The sequence below is a fragment of the Cololabis saira genome, chromosome 4 (assembly GCF_033807715.1).
Source record: "Cololabis saira isolate AMF1-May2022 chromosome 4, fColSai1.1, whole genome shotgun sequence".
NCBI lineage: Eukaryota > Metazoa > Chordata > Actinopteri > Beloniformes > Belonidae > Cololabis > Cololabis saira.
In genome coordinates this window covers 13,797,265-13,820,671 of record NC_084590.1, presented here as the reverse complement: position 1 = coordinate 13,820,671, position 23,407 = coordinate 13,797,265, and the positions used below count along the sequence as shown (strand labels likewise).

Here is a 23,407-nt window from a genome sequence, read left to right as displayed (position 1 = left end):
TTTTGAATTAATCGTGTAATTTTGGCGCAATTTATGCCATTCCTTCGGCAGTTAATGCGGCCCGAACCGTAATGTGCACCCAGGTGTGTTATACATCAAAATGTGCGTCTAGATCCTGCGACGATGCGCATTACTTTTCTCAGTCAAAAGCGTTACCGTAGCGATGATAGATGCCAAAAAGCGCGCCCCCTCTCCATCTGATTGGTCCATATTTGATAGTTCCTACTTTCTGCCATAACTTTTGAATGGTTTGACATAAAGACTCGTGGGTGGTGTCATCGGACGTAGTTTTGAGTCCTTGAACATAATTGGTGCAAATTAGCCCCGCCCCTTCTTCTGATTGGTCGATATGTGATAGTCCCTATTTTCTGCCATAACTTTTGAATGGTTTGATATAAAGAGTCATGGGTGGTGTCATCAGAGTTTTGAGTCCTTGACCTTTACTGGTGAAAATTGCACGTGCGAGGGCCCGTTCATCGCTGCTTGCAGCTTTAATTTGTCTTAAAAGCTCCCGCGTTATAGTCTTTTGGCATCAAACTAAGCACATAAACAACATTTTCTTTCTTTTAAAGGAGACACTCACTAGAGCAAGCCAGAAACAGCACTGACAACATTTATACCAATTAAGACTTCCAGAAAAACGCTCTAAGAGAGGATTACTCAAGGCTACAAGGGTGTGGCGGTAAACCGCAAGATGTTTGGACCAATGCAAGCCAATCCTGTTATTCGATACCGTGTACTCTTGTAAAATGGATCAGCTGTGACTCTGCTGACCTCTGCTTTGCTCCGAACCCTCCCACGTACGGGTCCCTTGAGGGTCGGGCTGCAGCTTATGTGGCTGATTTACTCGCCGTGCCCTCTGCAGCAGCCTGAAACTAATAGGCTAGCGTGTGTCCCACACACCCACTTACAAACCCCTGGCAGGTGAGGCCATCGCCTTCAGACGGCTGGTATGATTCTTTTAAAAAGCCACAAAGGACCTTTGGGTAATCTATGGTAAATCATGTTTCATTTTGTTTGGTTTACATATTTGTAAAGTGTTTAAGTTATATTCTGTGCATTCCCATGATTTTCTCCTCTGTTTTAGCTGTTCTGTGAAGCACTTTGTGACTTTTGTCTGTGAAAAGTGGCTGACGAATAGTGTTTACTTACTTATATTTGGTGGAGAGCGAAGAGTTGAGAATTATCATGTAATGCTAGCGCTGACCTCATTAGCTGGGTGCATCCAAAAGTCCCTTTAGCTTTGACTTTAGTGCTCATTTTCTTCCCCGTTTTAAAACAAAAAAAGCACTATAGATGAAAAAGGTTTACGTACAGAATCCATGCACCAGCAAAGCAACCCACAAATACACAAATACTAAAAATGTGATTCATAAAAATTAATAATTAAGCCGTTTGTGTAAAAAGGAGCATCTGCTCCACTTATAGATGAGAAAAATATAATCTATGGAAGTGTCATTAACTAAAGAACAGGCATTCCCCTCCTAGCCTGCTCATCACTCTCCTGCACCCAGGTGTGCTGCCAGACCTGCATCTCTTCTTGTATTAACAGGCTGCTCAAACACTGTGATCATATCCAGGAAACAACTCCTGCACTCTGAGGGGAAGCTGCGTACCCCACCAACAAGCAGGACGAGAGCTGCCGGCCAATGAATGCCTGCTCTGTGCAGCGAGCCGAGTGCTGGAAATGTTGAAGCGTACATTTGATCATCTGACTCATAGCTTGTTGCTCGTGTTGCTCTTGTTGCAGTGTTTGTGGTTTTGGAGAAGCTAGAAGAATTCCAAGTTACTGAATAATAGCTGTTTGGAGGAGGGGTGGAGGAGGCAGTCAGGGAGCACATCTGTGAATATTTAAAGTCTTACACTACCATATATATATATATATATATATATATATATATATATATATATATACTGTGTGTATATATATATATATATATATATATATATATATATATATATATATATATACTATATACTGTATATATTATATTTATATATATATATATATATATATATATATATATATATATATATATATATATATATATATATATATATATATATATATATATATATATATATGGTACCAAAAGCTTTAAATATGTATAAAAAAGACTGCAGATTTCTGTGGGGGATGTGAGATTCGCTGAATTGAAGTGAAAACTTTTCAAAAGTCTCCAAATGCCAGACTTCTGAGCTGCTTTTGCTTCTCGAAAAGCAAAACCAAAATGCAAATGAGGAGATTCGTCACACAATACAGAGAATTTCAAACTTCCCAGCATCAGTTGCAGCCACACAAGTGCAGGATTCCTTGATGTGCAGTACAGAATGGTGGAAACCTGCAGATGTTCTCCTGCGAATGAAACCACTTTTTTCGTGTGTGCGAAGCCTCCCATAAAAAGAGGGATAGGGCCACAGTCAACATTTGTCTGGTTTTGCAAGACCGATGAATGTTTTTATTGCTTTTGCGTGCGTTTGTTTCTGACCACGCCCCCTCTCATCACACGGTCTTCTTCTCTTAAAGGTATTGTGACATGAAAAACTAATTTTTCTTGATTTTTTGTGTTTTGTTGGGTGTCTTGACATCAATTACACCCAAAAAACAACGAACTTTTAACATTCAGTGTATTGTGTGCTTTCTGGGATTTTCCGCATAACTATGCAAAAACGGCGCATCTGGTTTGCTGGCGGGCCGTTACGTAACGATCCGCTAAATCACCGCCCCCTCCACCCAGCTCCCTGTCTCCTCTCCTCTCCAGCGCACCATAAAGGCTGATTTATGGTTCCGCGTTACACCGACACAGACCCTACGGCGTAGGGTTATGCGGCGACACGCACCGTACGCTGAACCCTACGGCGTAGGCTCTGCGTCGATTTAACGCGGAACCATAAATGAGGCTTAACACGGAGCTGTTTAGAGCCTCTTTTGTTCTAATCACCGGAGGAAAACTGCTAAGAAGACCCGCGGCCACTGACTGGACTTAAGATAAGGAGACACTGCTGCTTGCATGCCTTTATTTTTATGATTGTTTGCTGTGGTTCGCCCTGCTGCTTTTCCGTGCATGCTTCGCCTGTCGCTCCCGGCTTAACTCTCCATCGCCGCTGTGAGCGTATGGGTTGGAGGAGGAGCGGAGCAATGATTGACAGGAAAGGGGGAAAAGGAAGCGTTTTTCACGGCGCAAAAAAACACTGTCATAAAAAGCCAGGAATGGAGTACTAGAGTGAAGTTTTTCTTGTTACACTCTTTTAGACACATTTGAGGGATGTTGGCCAAGACTTTTAAAAGTGTTAAAAGCATGTTAAAAATGATGTCACAATACCTTTAAGCTCCCGTACGTCGTCACGGAAACATGAACGAATGAAAGTTACAGCAGGTGTCAGCTGAGGGAAAGAAATACTTTTCTGTATATTTTGTCTGCCGAGGTGTTTTGCTTGTGTGTCTCTATGAACTGATGTATCGCCAAAGATTTTGTTTACAAGATCCGAGAGGGCTTCTCCCCATCAATCGTCGTGGACGCCTTCCACCCCGGCAGATTATAGTAATAAATTTGACGATAAGTCAAGCAAGGCCAGACGTATGCATGCACTGAACTACGAAAAAGCAGGCGGTCGCAAAATAAAAACAATCAATAGTGAAGCAAAATCGATAGGCAGAATAAATAGCTCCTGATGCGTCGGAGCCTGAGCCCATTACATTTACCGCGGCCCCGGGGGAGGAGCTGCTTTTAAATCCCACAGATCCTCCTCCGGATAGTCCTCGGCTTTCTTCCCCAGGTTCACTGACTGATGTATAAATAGGCTCATCGAGACAGATCAGAGAACACGCTCTGAGGGACTTGGTTTTTATAGCTGATGTACAAAAGGGTAGAAAGGGAGAGGAGACAGGTACGAGGTTGCCGGGTCACCTCCGGCGGCCCGTCGCTGTGAGCTGTGCAGCTTCCACAGCTGCTGCAAACTGTGCTGACAAAGGTGACGAGGCTTTAATAACAGATGGAATATTAAGGCGGAGCAGGTGTGCGAGGATAACACTGCTGACATCAAGTGTTTTACGACTCTCACTGCCGCACTCATCAAACTTAGATATATGAAGAGTCATGAACGCCGTTTCCTTGTTGACGCTTGGAAGATTTACTGTTATTTGAACTGCAAGCGCTGTAGTTCTCAGATGAGTTGAGGAAAAACCCCTTCATTTGAATTCGGTGGCAGCAACATGTCTCACCGAGGTTGGACATGGTTCATCCTCTCTGCTTTCAGCAGCGGTCCACGTATATTTATTCAGGATTCAGCTGCAGCCATGTTTTTCTAAAGACACAGTAGGGCTGGGCGATATGGACCAAAAGTCATATCTCGATATTTTCTAGCTGAATGGCGATACTCGATATATATCGATATTTTTTCTGTGCCATAATTGGGGTTTCCCCCAAAGCATTATAGCATAGCATCTCTGTTAGCATCTCTGTTAGCATCTCTGTTAGCTTCATTTTTTTCTGAGGCAAACCCGCCTCAGTTTTAATACAAAGCCTCGTGCCAAATGTCACACAGGTACCTTTTATTAACAGAGGTCTGCACAATATCAAAATGTATAAAACAAATGAAATAAAAATAAACTGCCTGCATATATAGAATAAAAATGCTTCTTGAATAAAATAAAACAAATATCCCTTTCCTGTATAACAATTAAATTAAAATACACTGTGCAATTAATACAATGTAGACAGTAACAGGCAGACTTTTCCACTGAGGTTGACAGTTGTGCAAATAACAAAACATTTGTGCAAATCTCAAATAAAACATTCAAGTCAATTTGTCCCAAAATAAGCTATATCAAAATCATAAAAATAAATAAATTAATAAATTAATAATCGATATAAACGATATTGTCTCGTACCATATCGCGTTTGAAAATATATCGATATATATATTAAAATCTCGATATATCGCCCAGCCCTAGGACACAGTATTGATCAATGTCTTGCTGAAATATGCAAAGTCTTCCTGGAAAAACACGCTGCCAGGATGGGAGCATACATTTCTCTAAACTGGTGTAGACTCAACAATATTGATGTTTCGTTTCCAGATTTCATACACACTAACGTACCTCCATATCCTCACAAGTCTATTGAGCACTAATGACATGCTAAGTGGTACCGTTCATCTTTAGTCCACATTTCTCTTTATTAGACCACAGCAGAGTCTGTTTTGAATGAGTTTTGGTCCAGATAAGACCACCAAGTCTCTGGACCATGTCCCCACAGTGTAAGGCTGTTTCCTGGCATGATGGAGCTTTAACCTGCATTTGTGGACGGCAAAGGACAACTGGGATTTCCGGGAGTTTTCCTGAGCCCATGCAATCATTCTGACTAAAGAATTGTTCCTCTTTTTAAGCAGAGACAAGATGACCAATGATGATCCAAAATTGAGTTTCAGCTGTGTTACATCCGTTTTTTCTTCATATTCTGTGGGTTTTTTTTACGACGGAGTATTAGGGCCAAACTAAGAAAAAAAAAATGTGGAAATTACGAGAATAAAGTCATAATATAATGAGAATAAAGTCGTAAAATTACGAGAATAAAGTCGTAATGTTGTGAGAATAAAGTCGTAATAGAATAAAGTCGTAATATTATGAGAATAAAGTCGTAATATTACGAGAATAAAGTCGTAAAATTACGAGAATAAAGTCGTAACATTACGAGAATAAAGTCGTAAAATTCCGAGAATAAAGTCGTAAAATTCCGAGAATAAAGTCGTAATGAATAAAGTGGTAATTTATGAGAATAAAGTCATAATATTATGAAAATAAAGTGGTAATTTATGAGAACTCTAACAGGAAGAGCAGTCTTTTCCCTGTGTTAAAATGAAGAATATTGAGCATCTTGTGAAGTTATATTTATATATTTATAATATATTTATATAACTTTATTCTCATAATTTTACGACTTTATTCTCATTACATTATGACTTTATTCTCGTAATTTCCTTTTTTTGTTTTTTTGTTTGGCCCTAATACTCCGTCGTAGTTTTTCAATGACATGTAGTGTAGAGATGATGATCTTTACTTCAGCATATACAGTACATACCTCAATGAAATGGTTTTTTTTTATCCAGTCTCATCACTAGCTTGTTGCCAATTAAGCTGAATGTTTTTTCTTTTGAGCACCTCTTGTGATTTGTTGCCCAAATCCTAATTATTAAAGTTATATTTGCAAGTCTTGGAGTTTTGTAGGAGGATCAGGTCATGTTTAGTTCAGGAGTCCTAATCAGGCCTGCCACCTGTCTCCGTGCTGCATCTGTGCAATTATACGTCTGCTAACTCAGCAATAATTTGACAGGGAAATATCCCCCCTGGGTAAACGAAGGTTTATGTCGTCTCACGAGCCCCTCCACCTCTCTGTCCGCCCTCTGACTTCCTGTGCTGCCTCCTCCCCGTGTAGGTGACCATCTGGGAGGCGCTGACCAACAGCAAGCCGGGGACACACCCCCTGTCCTGCGACCCCAGCCGTCTGGAGAGGTAAGACGTAAAACGCGTTTGAGTCCAGTCAGTGTCTTGTTCGGGGCTGCAAATAAAGTTGGATGAAAGCTTCAATGAATAAAAAAGAGACGGTCTTTTATCTTCAAAAGAGCTTGAACAAATCACTGGAAATCTCCACGAGTGTCAGCACAAAGACGAAATATGCCGCCGCTCCCTGCCTCCAACTTCCTCTAAGTTATCCTTCAGTCTTGCAATTCTTCATTGTATTCGTTCCCCCCTCTGTAACTCTTTCCTTCCATCTCTGACTCACATCCTGCCGTCCCGTCCTGTCCTCCCCTTCTCCATTATCTTATCCATCCTGCTATTCTTCTCTCGTCTGCTATCTCCTCCGCACTGTGGCGTGTGTGTTTGTAGAGGGGCCTTGGGGGAGGAGAGTGAGTTTCCTGCTGTCACCGCTGACTTTTGCCTGTTATCGTTATCCTCCATCCCTGCTGGGAGACGGGCAGCGGCGAGCACAGACCGTCCTGCTCTCACGTTATCCTCTTCTCAACACGGTCTTCCTCCTGGAACCGGAGTTGCACCCCAAAGTAATGAGATTAGGATGCTGTTCGTTTTCCACGTCAACAGCAGCATCTTAACGGCGATCTGTCGTCATCATTCACAAGTAATCGGGAGAGATTTACAACGATTGATCAGATCTGTAAATATAAAGGAGGATGAGGAGGATTGCTTTGATTTACAAAGATCAGGATCTCACGTTTTCATTGTTGAAAGCGCTACAATCTTTCACTGAAGTAAATGAAAATACCTGCGTTCAGAACGTTACGCTGCCATGCAAACATTTTGTTTAAAGTTTCCGTTTGCTCTCAACTACTAAATAAGCTGTACGGCACAAGCCACGCCCACCAATTCATTAGTTTAAATCTTAAACACTAAGGGCCCGATTTACTAAGATCCTAAATAAAGAGTACTAAATTGCGTGTGCACTGAAAATGTTTGCACGTGCTGTTGTTGTGTGTTTTGCAGGTGATCAACTAAGATTGCGTGCGCAATTGATAACAGGTGCAAACAGGTGCAGTATTTAAATGAGGTGTTGCGTGTCTTTTGCGAGCGCAAAATGAAATTTGACGAGTTGGAGTTAGAGATATTAGTGGAAGAGGCAAATTGTTGTGCCGTATTCAGCACCCCTGCCGTGAAAAGCCACCCCCTCGTATATTCAATGATAAGTAGACCAAGAAAAAAAACAACACACTGACACTTCAATATATTTATATATACACACTCACACAAACACATACTTAGGAGTTTATATTATATATATTTACAAATATTATGGAAGACAACACAGTAAGCAGGCTATTAATTAATGACATCAATAACCATTTTCCCGATTTTTGTTATCTGTGACTGTGATTGTGGGAAAGTATGACTATTGTGGAATCCATGAGCGCATTTAAACATGAATCAGTAACACAAAACTGGACGCTAAACAGAACGTGACACGGAATGAGAATATCATTTTTGTCAGACGAGGGGGTGCTTTTCACGGCAGTGGTGCTGAATACGGCACAACACCGGGGTATGACAACTGCAGAACAAGTATAGGCGCACAATGAGAAACACTTTTTTCTCCATGAAAACACGTGATTTATTTATTATCACAAATAAAAAAATGAATGTGCCTCCTGTGGCAACCTTTTGCTGAATAATACTCGATTTAACATTCAAATAAAATATTTCTCCTTTTGCATGTGGAGATTAGCACCTTCCTTTCAAACGTATTAAATACAGACGCAATCACAATCCACGCAAAAACTTTCAGGCTTGGTAAATCTCATTGCGCGTGGTAAATGGACCAATTTGCATCTTTGACTCCCAGTATTTAGCGATTTCTGGTGGGTACGCCCCATATTGATTATTCATCAGGGCAAAAGTACTAAATGAATTGCGTGTGCAATTTTGCGCATTTGAGAGACGCAGTCCTCTTTGCACGCTGTTAGTAGATCAGCTGGCACTTTGGTTTGCGGGTGCTGTCAAGTTTGCACAGGTTTTAACACACGCAAACCTTTAGTAAATCGGGCCCTAAGATCACAAACACTCGACAAAAACGCACACCGAAGATCATGCATCAGGGCAAAGTGGGGTTCAGCGTCCTACCAGCGACGCTTGTGCTCCAACCGCTGATGCGAAGGGGCAGAAATTCATCTTTGTCAATTTCTAAGTAAAATGAATAACATTTTCTGAGTAAATTGACTGCAATTTCTGAGTCAAATGGTTTGGAGGGAAATCTGGCATTGGTTTGTAGATCATGATTTGGAAAAACCTCTTGAAAAACAAACAGAGAAAAAGAAACCCTGAATGATCAGCCGTGTGCAGATTGATCGTTAGCTAACAACTGTTTTATATCTCATCCTCTCATGCTGGACAAATGACCTGAAATACGCCAGATGAACAGACGGAAACTCCTTAACCCGTTAAACCCCGACATATGAAATTACACAAAAAATGTATGTATAACACTTTTTTTCTCATTTTTTGACTAAATCTGGCATTCTAGGGTGAATCAGTATGATGAATCAGGTTTGAACCTGGGTTTTTGATGCTGGTTAAAGCAGCATCACAGCTGTGTGACATCACAGAGAAAACCCTCTTAAAGGGTCAATAAAACTGTTAGTGGGCTTACGCTGGCCATATCTGACTTTAACCCCTTGATGCCTGGTGTCACCACCTTTCTGAGACCTCGGCACCGCGAATCAAAACAATAATAAGTCAAATAGATTTGTACAATTTAAAAAAATCCAAAAAATATTTTAATTAGAAAACTGTTTGACATCATTTTACATAAATGTGAAAACTATGTAATTTTCTGTGTTTTATTTTATACATCAGGCATCACAGGGTCGATGCCATAGATAAAGTGGGTAAAATTACTATTGTAATATCATGAAATCTCTTCCTCCTGTTTTAGGGGCCCGGTGTTATAAGCTAACTTCCTTTTTTTTATTCATTTCCATTGATTCTCGTATATTCCTGCTAATTCTCTTGGAGCTTTTCCAGATTCTGCCGTCCTAGTTTCGATTAGTGTGCGTCTGCACCGCCCGCTCAGCCACAGCTGCCCCGCGGGGAGTTGGTTGGAGTGTGTGTCTGTTGGAGTCTTTTAATATCTTATAAAAACCTACCACTCCATGATTTTACAAGCGGCTCACGCAGGTGTTTGCTTCCTCATATCTTCATGCTCCACGAGGATAGCAGCAGCTGTTTCTGAGTTACAACGAAATCTGGCTGAAGGGACGTACGTCACATCCCTGCAACCCACAATCTTAAATCTGGACACTGCTCTGGCTTTACGGTTGTTAGATGAGAGAGGGTGCTGCATGTTAGTGCAGTATGGTTGGCATTAAATGTGTTTTCTATCCATAGAAATGTAGTGATGCTTTGGGAGAGGTTGACCCATCTTCATTTGGTTTGTTTGAGAGCAAAGTCATTTAAAAATCATCAACCTCCCACTTCCCGTTTTATGACTGCTTCCCTGCACCAGTGAAATGTTCTTTATTGGCAGTAACACAATCACAAAGCGTGATTTATCCACCTACTGTACAGTGGAAGGTATTCAGACCTCTTTAAATGTTTCACTCTTCCTTTCATTGCAGATCAAATCAAAAAAGTTCATTTTATTTCTCATTAATGTACACTCATCACCCCATCTTAACAGAAAAAAAACAAATGTAGAGATGTTTGCAAATGTATTAAAAAAGAAAGATTGAAACATCACATGGTCAGAAGTATTCAGACCCTTTGCTGTGACGCTCATATTTAACTCACATGCTGTCCATTTCTTCTGATCCTCCTTGAGATGGTTCTGCTCCTTCATTGGAGTCCAGATGCTTTTATTTAAACTGATTGGTGATAAGGAAAGGCACACACCTGTCTATATAAAACCTTACAGCTCACAGTGCACGTCAGAGCATGCAGAATAATGCGGTGGAAGGAACTGCCCGTGGAGCTCTGAGCTCTGAGCAATCGTGGGAGAAGAGCCTTGGCCTGACGGAGGCCTTTCTTTAGAGCGAGACTTATGAAAGCCCACATACAGTTTGCCAAAAAAACACATGAATCACTCCCGACTGAGAAATAAGATTCTCTGGTCTGATGAGACCAAGATTAAACTTTTTTGGCGTTAATTCTATGGAGCCAAATCAAGGCCAAAAGTTTTGCTAATTTGAAAATAAAATTGTAATTGAAAAACTAAGATTTGAACCTGAAAATTCAAGTTTTGATCATGAACTTATTTTTTTTACAGTTTCAATTTATTTTTTTTTCAGTTTCAGATATATTTTTTCCGTTTCAGATCTTTTTTTTTTCAGTTTCAGATCTTTTTTTTTTCAGTTTCAGATCTTTTTTTCAGGTTCAGACTTTTGGCCCCGATCTGGCGTGGGGGGCGTGGCATCAACTGAGAGGGGCGTGGCATCATGAGTGACAGCAGAACAGAGAAGGCGGGGGACGTTCCTCAGTCATGTTGCCTTCAGGAAACGTAGGTTGCAGAAGTTATCAGTAGAAGTATGATTCAACACTGTATACACCATATTCACATGATTGGCAGTGGAAAGACCGTTTTAGACCGTACGTGGCACCAATCACAGTATAAAAGCAATAAACTATGCCAGACTGTACGGTTCAACAGCCACACTTTAAAGTTTGACATTTCCCACTTCCACATACTACCGTGAACGCATCGCAGTATCGTTTGCGATGGCGTCCGCTTCGCCAGGACAAGCCGCGGTTATACTGCGATCGGTGCCAAGTATGGTGTATATACAGTGTTGAATCATACTTCTACTGATAACTTCTGCAACATACGTTTCCTGAAGGCAACATGACTGAGGAACGTCCCCCGCCTTCTCTGTGATGCTGTCACTCATGATGCCACGCCCCTCTCAGTTGATGCCACGCCCCTCTCAGTTGATGCCACGCCCCCCACGCCAGATCGGGGCCAAAAGTCTGAAACTGAAAAAAAGATCTGAAACTGAAAAAAAGATGTGAAACTGAAAAAAAAGATGTGAAACTGAAAAAAAAAGATCTGAAACTGAAAAAAAATAAGTTCATGATCAAAACTTGAATTTTCAGGTTCAAATCTTAGTTTTTCAATTACAATTTTATTTTCAAATTAGCAAAACTTTTGGCCTTGATTTAGCTCCATATAATTCTAAGTGGTGACTGCTCATCACCTGCCCAATACAGTCCCAACAGTGAAACATGGTGGTGGCAGCATCATGCTATGGGGTGTTTTTCAGCTGCAGGGACAGGACGACTGGGACGACTGGGACGACTGGGACGACTGGGACGACTGGGACGACTGGGACGAAGGTTCACCTTCCAACAAAACAAAGACCCGAAACTCAGGGCTAAAACAACCAAGGAGTGGCTTCGGAACAACTCTGTGACCATGTTTGACTGGCCCAGACAGAACCTTGACATAAACCCAATTGAGCATCTCTAGAGAGATTTGAAAATGACTGTCCACCAACATTGACCATTCAACCTGCCAGAATCTGATCTGCAAGGAAGAACGGCAGAGGATCCCCAAATCCAGGGGTGAAAAACTTGTTTCATCATTCCCAAGAAGACTCTGGTTGTACTCACTCAAAAGGTGCTGCTAATCAATACTGAGCAAAGGGTCTGAATACTTATGACCATGTGATGTTTCAGTACATTTTGGGGTTTTTTTTTGTCAAGATGGGGTGCTGAGTGTACATTTATGAGAAATAAAATGAACCTTTTGAAAGATTTAAGGGGGTCTGAATACTTTCTGTTCCCACTGCAGGTGTTTAACAGCTCAAAACATGTTCAAATGTGTTTTACTCCTTTAAGTGTGTATGTATTATTATTAGGTTTAGATGCTAAGAATTCGCAAAAGGCAAATTCTTCATTTTTAAGTTTGTTTCGGAGGTCAGATCATCTTCCATTCGCTGAACTACCAAAGTAACAACCTTTGACCATCTGAAAAAAAGCATTATCTGCCTATTCATCCAGACTATAGAAGTAAAACACGAATTATGTGGAACTGATGTGCGTGCTTGATTTTAAACACATTTCTGCCTTGTTTTGAACTTGAATCTGCAATGCAACATGTTCACCATGTGTGTGCAGTTTGCTCTTCTGTGAAAATTACCTCTTTTTTTCATTGCTTTGTAGTAAAGCATGCACAAAAGTTCGGGGGGAAAATTGTCGACATAGCTCAAGAAAATAGGATTGTTAGATGAAACCCTGGAGTTTTCTATTAATCAGCACATTTTGTTTCTTTTTAAAATGTACAAACCTTTGAAGTTTGCCCCGTTTTTGTTCTTCCCCCAGGACCCCTCAGCACAAGCCCCGCCCCCCATCCAGCCTCTGCTCCACCCCCTCCAAGAAGCCGCCCCCGGCCTGCAGCTACGACCAGCAGCTGCGCATCGCCATGCAGATCTCGGCCCGGGAGCAGGAGCAGGCAGACCTGCGGCGGCGGCAGGAGGACGAGGAGCTGCAGCGCATCATCCGGCTGTCGCTCATGGAGAAATGAGAGGCGCGTTGGGCGGGTCTGCGGGGAGGGGTCTGGGCCGAGGACACCTGGGAGAAAAAGGAGCAGAAGCGGCCGCCTCAAAACACGAAGCACACTCTCCGGGTGGCCGGGGATACGCACCCAAACATCTCACCGATCAAACCGTCTCCTTCTCCCGTCGCCCTGGCCAGACCTTTCCCACCAAGCCATAGGGTTACGTCTGCTGTCCAGCCCTCCGACAGCTCAGAGAGGGACCGGAGTCCTCTCTGCGGGGCCACGCGGCCCCTCTCTCTCGACCAGTGCCAGTTTACAAACCAACAACACCCAAAACAAGCTCACTGGACCAGTGGGTTCTGACTGCAGGTACTTGTGAGTATTTTAAAACCAGCTCTCTGCACCAGGGCAAAGAGGTCACCGTCTGTCCTGAACACACACACATACACACACACACACACACACACACACACACACACACACACACACACACACACACACACACACACACACACACACACACACACACACACACACACACACACACACACACACACGGAAAGAAAGAAAAGAAAGAAGAAAAAGGAGAGCTTAGAGAAAAGCAAACCCTCTAAGAAACACCACTGAAGGCAGAGAGCAAGGAAGGATCCGCGGCATTATGGGAATCAGCAGTGTGCAGCGTCGGCTGTCCTGCAGCCTCACGAGGCCGCTAACATCAGGGCCCGTACAAGGGCTGAAGAGAATTTGTTGATTAAAAAGAGGCTCAGAAAAAACAGGGATGGATTTGTACGGAAGAGTATTAGAGCCAGGCAGGAGAAAAATACAAATAATATTTTAGAGGAGGAAGATTTTTTTTTTCATTATGCATTTTGAGAAAAAAGTCGAAATGTCGGGAGAAAAGTCGAAATGTCGAGATTAATGTTGAAGTACAATTTCGAGAAAAAAGTTGAAATGTCGAGATTAATGTTGAAGTATAATTTCGAGAAAAAAGGTGAAATGTCGAGAAAAAAGGCGAAATTCCGACTTTATTCACAAAATTTCGACTTTTTTCTCAAAATTGTATTTCAACGTTAATCACGACATTTTGACTTTTTTCTCGACATTACGAGTTTTTTCTCACACACACACACACACACACACACACACACACACACACACACACACACACACACACACACACACACACACACACACACACACACACACACACACACACGTGTGAAAGGACCCGGAGCAGGGCCAGATCAGGCTGATCGGTGTCGAGAGCCCTCCTCCCTTAAAGTTGAGATGAATGTCGACAAACCATCCGACTTCCTCAGTTTTTAATGAACGATTTAAAATAAAACACTTATAAATGTCTTTTTCTCTCTCTTTTTTTTTTTCTTTTGGTTTGCACAAAATCCCGATGTACTGTATTTAGCTTGTTGGTGGATCACATATATGACTGTTAATGGATGTTGTTGATGAGTTTGAGCACAAAATAAAGGCGGGCCAGCTGTAGTTTTAGCCTGTGTGACGAGACCGCGGGGTGGCGACGAGGCCGCCCCGAACACCCGCGTTACTGTATGTTCTTCACAAGCTTGTGTGTGATAAATCTAATAAAGGGACGATGCTAAGGGGACTGTGGAATAGAGGTGTTGACTTAGAAGGGACTTTTTAATTTGCCTCACTATCCATGAACAGATTATTTTAATGTTTTCTATTTATTCAAGAGTGGTACAATATGTCAGCACGGTCTGCACCTTCTCGGGGGTCGTACGAGCTTTGTTTCACAGCTCCACAAACTGAAAATCAACCCCCCAAAAATGGACTGATTGCCGAGCCAAACCGAGCCGGGAAGGATGAGAAAAGTGCGTCTTTGTGTGTCTTTTTTTTGTTGTTTCTCTGAAATAAATGTTTAATTTCACAATGTAATATCAGCACAAACTGGGGCAATCGACTTAAGTCTCTCCTGTATTTTACTTCTTTTTTTAAATTTACTTTTTAAAAAAGGAACATGTTGCAGGAAAGCAGATGCACCAGACGTTTCGTGACACGCTGGGAAGTGAATTCCAACGATCCCAATAAAGAAGCATCTTTTGGAACAGCGGCGTATTTGTGGTTTCTTTTTTCACATTTTTAAAGGCTTATTTAAATTACAAAACAGGTTTCAAAATGCTCAAAATCCCCCCTGCACCCCCAAAGATTGAGTTTTCTAGGCCTCTGCAGCAAAGGATGGTGATGGAGGCGCTGCTTCTCTCTGAACACGGTGATGCTGCAGTCAGTCAGTCAGCAGAGAGAGCTGATCTGTTTTTAGCAGCCGCCACCTCCGCCAGCCTCCCTGTGACACGGATTCCCGGCGCCTCGGCCCCATCCGAAGGGGGGGTTTTGACTGCAGTTATTTTAGGCGTGACAGGGAAGAAAAAGGAGAGCTTAGAGAAAAGCAAACCCTCTAAGAAACACCACTCAAGGCAGAGAGCAAGGAAGGATCCGCCGCCGCGGCATTATGGGAATCAGCAGTGTGCAGCATCGGCTGTCCTGCAGCCTCACCAGGCCGCTAACATCAGGACCCCGTACAAGGGCTGGAGAGAATTTGTTGATTAAAAAGAGGCTCGGAAAAAACAGGGATGGATTTGTACGGAAGAGTATTAGGAGAAAAATACAAATAATATTTTAGAGGAGGAAGATTTTTTTTTCATTATGCACTTCGAGATAAAAGTCGAAATGTTGGGAGAAAAGTCGAAATGTCGGGAGAAAAGTCGAATTGTCGAGATTAATGTTGAAGTAGAATTTCGAGAAAAAAGTCGAAATGTCGAAATGTCGAGGAAAAAGTCGAAAAGTCGAGATGTTGAAGTAGGCTACAATTTCGAGAAAAAAGTCGAAATGTCGAGAAAAAAGTCGAAATGTTGAGAAAAAAAGTCAAAATTTCGTGAATAAAGTTGAAATGTTGAGAAAAAAGGCGAAATTTTGAGAAAAAAAGTCAAAATTTCGTGAATAAAGTTGAAATGTTGAGAAAAAAGGCGAAATTTTGACTTTATTCACGAAATTTCGACTTTTTTCTCAAAATAGTATTTCAACATTAATCACGACATTTTGACTTTTTTCTCGACATTACGACTTTTTTTTTTTTTTTTTTTTTACGAAGTGCACAATAAAAAAAATCTTCCACTCTCACATTTCTTTTCTCTTGCATGGCCCTAATACTTTTCCGTAGATTTGACTGCCTGGAGAAACTTGTTTCTTGTTTCAGCCTCGAGAAAATACCTGATTTATTCAGATTATTTAGTGTAAATAACCTTTATCAGTGATCTGTAACAACAGGAGACCACCTCTTCATCAGACATGCGGTCATGTGCAGAACCCCCGCTGCTACCTGTGCTTTTCTTTTGTTGTTTAGTGACACCCGGGGGGCTAGAGAGCCCACTTTGTCGGGGTGGGCTCCAGTCCTCCTGCAGACGCCAATCGGCTGAGTTTTGATCATTTGCTGCACGTCTTCCCCTCGTCTCTCTGTCCCCCGTCTGCTGTCTGAATGCTGCCAATCAAGGTCCCCAGATCCACTTAATTTAGAAACGGAGAGATCTCAGCAGCGGCTGTCATGAACGACCCCCACCTGTCAATCATCTTTCACAATGTAGAAACATGAACTCCAAATGATCTGGAAATAACTTTTCAAATTGAAGTGTAGCACCGATTGTTTCTCTAAGACCAGTGCTTATGCCTTTCCCTCTTGGCATTGGGTCAACATGCAACTGAATCATTTTTTGTTGTTAAATATTTAATGGCACAGTGAAAAGTTATATGCTGTTGTTTAGAGTCTAACTTGCTGTGACCCATGAAGATCTGATTGTTTTAAACACAGACGGTGTGTAACGGTGCGTGAGCCTGGTAGAGCTCTGAGATCCTCCAACCAACGTTTGTTGGAAGTGCCCAGGTCAAAGTATAAGCACTGGGGTGACCGAGCTTTTTCAGTTGCCGGCCCCAGGCTCTGGAATAAGCTCCCCTGTGAGTTACGCACCATCTCTGACCTGGGCCTTTTTAAATCTAAAATTAAAACTTATTTATTCAGGGTGGCTTTTAATACCCAGTAGTGTGGCGACACTTTTTTATACTTGATGTTTTTATATGTTCACATGTTTTATTTTGTTGTATGTTATGTAAAGCACTTTGGTTCACCTTCAGGTTGATGTAAGGTGCTATACAAATAAAGTACATTTACATTTACAGACACAAAGTCACCGGGCAAGTCTGACCCACCGACCCCCTGATCCGTGGGAGGACGTCACCTCTCCCACCCTGAGATCTGGGTGGGGAACAGAGACGCTCACACACCCTATTGTGTTTGTAAACAATGATGACGTAGGCCGTATACGCTCGCATTTTGGCAACGGATGTGTGGTGGTTGTGGTTTCTTTTTTCACATTTTTAAAGGCTTATTTAAATTACAAACAGCTTTCAAAATCCTCAATCTCCCCCGCACCCCAAAGACAGTTTTCTAGGCCTCTGCAGCGAAGGATGGTGATGGAGGCACTTTGATTGTAAACAATGATGACGTAGACCGTATGCTCTCGCATTTTGGCAACGGAAATATGGCGGAAATAAACAGCATGTCAACTGAAGATTGCGAACTTTACTTAACAACTTGACTTGTGACACATTTTTTAGACACATACAGGATTGTCTCAGAAAATTAGAATATTGTGATTTTCTGTAATGCAATTACATCATACAATAACATCATACATTCTGGATTCATTACAAATCAACTGAAATATTGCAAGCCTTTTATTATTTTAATATTGCTGATCATGGTTTACAGTTTAAGAAAACTCAAATATTCTATCTAAAAAAATTAAAATATTCTGGGAATCTTAATCTTAAACTGTAAGCCATAATCAGCAATATTAAAATAATAAAAGGCTTGCAATATTTCAGTTGATTTGTAATGAATCCAGAATGTATGACATTTTTTTTTTTTTTTTTAAATTGCATAACAGAAAATAAAGAACTTTATCACAATATTCTAATTTTCTGAGACAGTCCTGTAAAGCTTGGCCAGACTGGTAACCAGTGACGCCACGGGCCCCGTGAGTGGGATGTAAAGTGTCCTCACAGAGACCCAAAACAGCTGCTGGGAAGTTCCCCAAATGAAAAAGGATTGTGTAGCTTCACTTGAAGATTGGGGGACAAAAATAAAAAAAACTTGTGCTCAATCATCTGGGATGTATTTAAGGATGGATGGAGCTGCCACTCATGTCGCTCAGGCCGGCAGTCTGGTCTCGTTTGACGCTGAAAGCGTCCACGTGGTCAGCGCAGCGTGAACGGCCGGCCGGGCTCTTGCAGCCAGACTGGGCTGGCGTGTGTATATGTCACGGGAGGGTGGAGGCGGGGGGTGGCCTACATCTCAGCGTTTAATTACCGACATGAAACGGTAGGTAAAATGTCAGCCTGAAATAAGCCCATCTCCCCGCGGACACGCCGTGACGCGTTCAAAGACACACTCGCTCGCGGTTAAAGTTACAGGCCGACCCAGACAGACTTCGGTGCTTTGAACTCAGCTGAGTTTATTTAAAACGTAGCAGTCGCTGTGGTGACTGGTAGGGACATAACTCATTTTTATTTCTCTTAAACTCACTATGTAGTTCATCCTCGGGCTCATCGGGCCACGTCTCGCCCTGCAGGTAAGTAGTAGGTCTGTTGATGGACAAACACTTTTTACCTCACTTTTCTCTTCCTGCAGTAGAGTTTGTGACATAAAGGATTAAAAAAAATAAATAAATACATAAAAGAAAATGGTGATAACGATAAAAAAAATACCAATTCAACTCCACCTTTTTAACTATAAATCCATCTCGCTCTCAGATCCGCCATGTTTGTTACATAAAAACTTCATCAACGGGAATTAATTAATTCCTTCCTTCCTTCCCTTGTTTTATCCCTTCCTTCCTTGTTTTATCCCTTCCTTCCTTCCTTCCTCCTTTCCTTGTTTTATCCCTTCCTTCCTCCTTTCCTTGTTTTATCCCTTCCTTCCTTCCTCCTTTCCTTGTTTTATTCCTTCCTCCTTTCCTTGTTTTATTCCTTCCTTCTTTCCTTGTTTTATTCCTTCCTTCCTCCTTCCCTTGTTTTATCCCTTCCTTCCTTCTTTCCTTGTTTTATCCCTTCCTTCCTTCCTTCCTTGTTTTATCCCTTCCTTCCTTCCTCCTTTCCTTGTTTTATCCCTTCCTTCCTCCTTTCCTTGTTTTATCCCTTCCTTCCTTCCTCCTTTCCTTGTTTTATCCCTTCCTTCCTTCCTCCTTTCCTTGTTTTATTCCTTCCTTCTTTCCTTGTTTTATTCCTTCCTTCCTCCTTCCCTTGTTTTATCCCTTCCTTCCTTCCTTCCCTTGTTTTATCCCTTCCTTCCTTCCTCCTTTCCTTGTTTTATCCCTTCCTTCCTTCCTCCTTTCCTTGTTTTATTCCTTCATTCTTTCCTTGTTTTATTCCTTCCTTCCTCCTTTCCTTGTTTTATTCCTTCCTTCCTTCCCTTGTTTTATCCCTTCCTTCCTTCCTTCCTTCCTTGTTTTATCCCTTCCTTCCTTCCTTCCTTGTTTTATCCCTTCCTTCCTTCCTTCCTTCCTTCCTTCCTTCCTTCCCTTGTTTTATCCCTTCCTTCCTTCCCTTGTTTTATCCCTCCCTTCCTTCCTTCCTTCCTTCCTTCCTCCTTTCCTTGTTTTATCCCTTCCTTCCTTCCTTCCTTCCTCCTTTCAAATTCTTACCGTGGGGAATTTTTTTGACGGTTTATTGTGAACGGTAAAATATTGCCCATTCCTAGTGCAGTCAAAGAAAAACTTGCATTATTTACTCACGACTAAAGTTTAAAAAAAACAACAAGATGACATCAGCTTTGTCCTGGTTTAATTAGAAATCTGAATAAAGACATGTATTTGCGCTTCGGAGACAAAACCACAGACAAATTTACTGACAACAGTGCAAAAAAAAAAACGACAACAAAAAAAATCCTCCGCAGCGTAAGAAAGACTCCAAATAATAAAAGAAAAATCATCAAAACAGTAAAGTGCATGTTCTGAGAAAGAGCCCCTCTGGTTGTAGTTTCAGAAATGTTGAACAGGCAGAGAGGGTCACACTGAAAACAGATGCTTCTTTAAAAAAAACAACAAGAAAACCCTAATGGAGTGCGTGATATGCACCATTCAGTCTTAGTTTTGACATGTTTTTATCAGTGTGTGTATATATATATATCTATATATATAAATACACACACACACACACATATATATATGTATGACGAGAATATTGCTGTTGACTAACTGTCCAGTTGCAGTAACACATCCAGTGGTTTAGGTGCAGACATGTGTTGGCCAGTCGTAGCTCATACGTTGGAGGTAATTACAGTTAACCTGCTACACTTTCACACATCATGCAGACTCTTTCACGCGAGCGCGCGGCTCCAGTCACGTTCACCCGCGTCCGTCGCCCTGTGTCACATGGTGTTGTACAGCGGGGCGACGGCTCGTGGTTTTTTCTCGGCCGAAGCTTTGCGAGAGCGTCTGGCCGAGTGTCCCCGTCCCTGCTGGCGGGCCGTAGCCGTAGCGGCCGCGCCGCTGCCGTCCGGCTCGTCCCGCTCCGCTTTAGTCGCTGCGTGTTCGTGGGCGGCGGAGGGGAGGCGGGGGGACGGCGGCGAGGACGTGTCGTCGCAGGACGAGCCGGTGCTCTGAGGAAACACCTTCTGCTTCTTCCAGGTGTCGTCGGAGTGGGACGGGGACGGGGAGGACGAGGGGGAGTGGTGTCGGTGGGAGCTGGTCCTGGTGTGCGTCCTCAGGTCCAGGTCGCTGAGGTCGTCCGCCGACAGCTCCAGGCAGTCCAGCTTAGCGAGGGAGGCCGACCTCTTCATGAGCGACGGGGGGGTGAGGCCGGCCTGGCGGATGCGAGCCTCCAGCTCCATGGCTCGGTGCCAGCCCGCTGGCCCCACCGGACCCCTCCCGTCTCGCGTCTCCCGGAGCGGCTGAGCTGCCGCCGGGCCCGGAGGGGGCGGATCAGAGCCGCCTCCCTTCTCCTGCCCCTGCTCCTGCTCCGTGTCCATGTCCTCCTTCTGCCCCGGCCCGTCCGTGGCCTCCATGCCGACGCCGTCCTGCAGGAAGGCCTGCAGCTCCCGCAGCGTCTGCTGGATGTGCTCCAGCTCCTGGCTGCTGCGAGCCAGCCGGCTCTGAGCGTCGCAGCCCGGGCCGCAGCCCGGCCGGCCGCCCCGGGGGCCGGGATCAGAGTCAGACTCCTGCAGCGGGGCTGGATGAGAGGCGGCCTGGGGCCGGGGCCCGGGGCTGTGCAGCCGGGCTGAGGTATCTAGAGACGAGTCCGGTGATGACGTCACTGCATGGCTGTCTACGGATGTGAGCGGCATGGCGGGCTCTGGGAGGATCTCTGAATTAAGAGGGAGTGAGGGTTCATGGAAGTGGTCTTTAACCGAGTCGTCGAGTCTTTGAATCTCCGTGTGAGACCCCGCGTGCATCCCTCCATCTTTGGCTTCAGCATCAGCCGTGTCCTCTCCCTGAGTGAGCTTTAGTTCTGCGAGCTGCGGCGGTGAACGCGGTGGAGGAGGAGGTTCTGGGCTTTGGGGACACGGCGACAGCGTTCCCGGGGGCTGCTCGGTGCCGGGGGAGTGCAGCGGCGAGCGCTGACAGGACGCCAGCTCCTGCTCCTGCTTCATCCGCTGCTCCAGCTGCTCCGTGGCCCGCCGCACCGCGCCCACGGGCCGCTCGCACGGCAGCGCCGGCGGAGACGGGGGGAGTGAGGGTGGGACTTCAGGAGGCTCAGCCTCCTCCGGTTGGCTGGACGGGAGCGATGGAGACGAGGTGGAGGAGGGAGTAGTGGGGGAAGAGGAAGACTGGTGGATGGCTTCGATCTCTGTGACGATGTGGCGGACTGATATTCCGTTGTCATGGAGATGGGTCTGGTCCGGGCTGGCCCCGGGCTGCAGGCACACCTGAGAGGGGAGAAGATGAACACTGTTTTAGTCATACGAGGGAGTGACAGGCAGAGGTGGACAGAGTACTCGACCCCAGTACTTGAGTAAGAGTACAAATACTACTGGTCAGAATTTACTCCGTTTCAAGTAAAAGTAACTCAGTCAAAATATTACTCGAGTAAGAGTAGAAAAGTACTTGCATTTAAAAGGTACTTAAGTATCCAAAAGTAAATGCTTTTAAATTTACTTTAAGTAAGAGTAAGAGTAATAGTAAATTTCTTATTTTCCACATCAGTAAATTACTATATTTTTTCTAAATTAATTTAAGGATCTTTTAACTCTTGTTTCTGAGAATTCGATGTTGAGTTGTTGAAAGCAGAGAGGTAGTTCTGCTTCGGCAGACACAATAAACATTTGAAAATAAATGTCTGTGGTTTGTTTGTGCCCTCGTTTTTTACTCGGTCGAGCTCAAACATTGAGTTAAGATACGGCCAAGGATTTTGTGAAAGTCCCTGCTCCGAGTCCGGCTCATTATCAGACTCAGACGACTCAGCGGATTGTCTTTCTTCTCCAGACGCAGGCGTAGCCATTGTTGCGGCTATGTCTTGACAAACGCAGGCTACTTTGGCGGTATCGTTTTGAGGAGGCTTGATGTATTTGCGCTTTACGTACATCCCAGTGGAGAGCGTGCACTGTGATAGGTCTCCTCCTTTGACAAAAACAGCTTGTGTCCAATAGGATTTTAGGGAAGAAGAAAATAGAGCAGACCTGAAAGTAACGAGTACTTTTCAGCCTTCCTAGAAATTTACTCGAGTAAAAGTAAAAATATTTGTCTTGGAAATGTATTCAAGTAAGAGTAATAAGTACCAAAGAAATCTAATACTCAAGTAAAGTACAAATCCTCTGGATATGTACTTAAGTACAGTACTCAAGTAAATTTACTCTGTTACTGTCCACCACTGGTGACAGGAAACTACACACAGCTCTCCCGTTGGGATACACAGATAACAACTGTTTTCTCTTCGTCCAGCAGGTGTCGCTGTTGGGAATTCTCATTTTTCTACATTTTCCAGGTCCACGTGAGAACCGCAGGTTTTTTTTCATGGTGCCAACACCAAAAACTGCCCCAGAGCGTTTTGCCCCTCCCACCAGATTTCACAGCAGGAGCTGTTTTTCAGATTAAAGCCCCCTCCCTCCCGTTCTTTACTAAATAAAAACCAGAAACCATGTTTGATGTCTTCAGACCAAAGGCAGACGTCCGAGTCATCCGCAGCCTTCAGGTGTCTGGTTCTGATGCTGCTGTGGCAGCAATCTGGGTTTAGACATCTAGAACGCTCCCTTGTACTCCCGCAGCGTGACGTGCAGCTGCTGGAGACCCAGAACTGATTGGACATGAAAGTATAACCTTCCACTTTCAGATGTCGTGTTTCAGACGTCTCGCGGACTGAACGGAGCTGCAGCTCAGAGGCTGCTTGAAGGC

The 23,407-nt window shown here is 43.5% G+C and overlaps 2 protein-coding genes across 4 annotated transcripts in view; one reads left to right on the top strand and one right to left on the bottom strand.

The window, feature by feature from the left end:
- ankrd13b (ankyrin repeat domain 13B) overlaps nucleotides 1-13,543 on the top strand; it is an 84,979-nt gene extending 71,436 nt beyond the window's left edge. Inside the window, exons 16-18 of one of the 2 annotated variants that reach the window (XR_009782486.1) lie at nucleotides 6,435-6,511; nucleotides 8,920-8,979; nucleotides 12,821-12,955. Coding sequence is in view for 1 of the 2 variants with exons in the window: in XM_061718946.1 (XP_061574930.1) it covers nucleotides 6,435-6,511; nucleotides 12,821-13,022 (279 nt within the window). In the remaining variant the exon portion in view is untranslated. Of the gene's footprint in view, nucleotides 1-6,434; nucleotides 6,512-8,919; nucleotides 8,980-12,820 lie in introns of both variants that reach the window. The other variant, XM_061718946.1, reaches the window with a different exon arrangement.
- A 6,302-nt stretch (nucleotides 13,544-19,845) lies between these two features.
- ssh2a (slingshot protein phosphatase 2a) overlaps nucleotides 19,846-23,407 on the bottom strand; it is a 39,143-nt gene continuing 35,581 nt past the window's right edge. For both annotated transcript variants that reach the window (XM_061718944.1, XM_061718943.1), the window contains one exon: nucleotides 19,846-21,945. In XM_061718944.1, coding sequence (XP_061574928.1) covers nucleotides 20,449-21,945 — 1,497 coding nt within the window. In that variant the 3' untranslated portion in view covers nucleotides 19,846-20,448. The remainder of the gene's footprint in view (nucleotides 21,946-23,407) is intronic.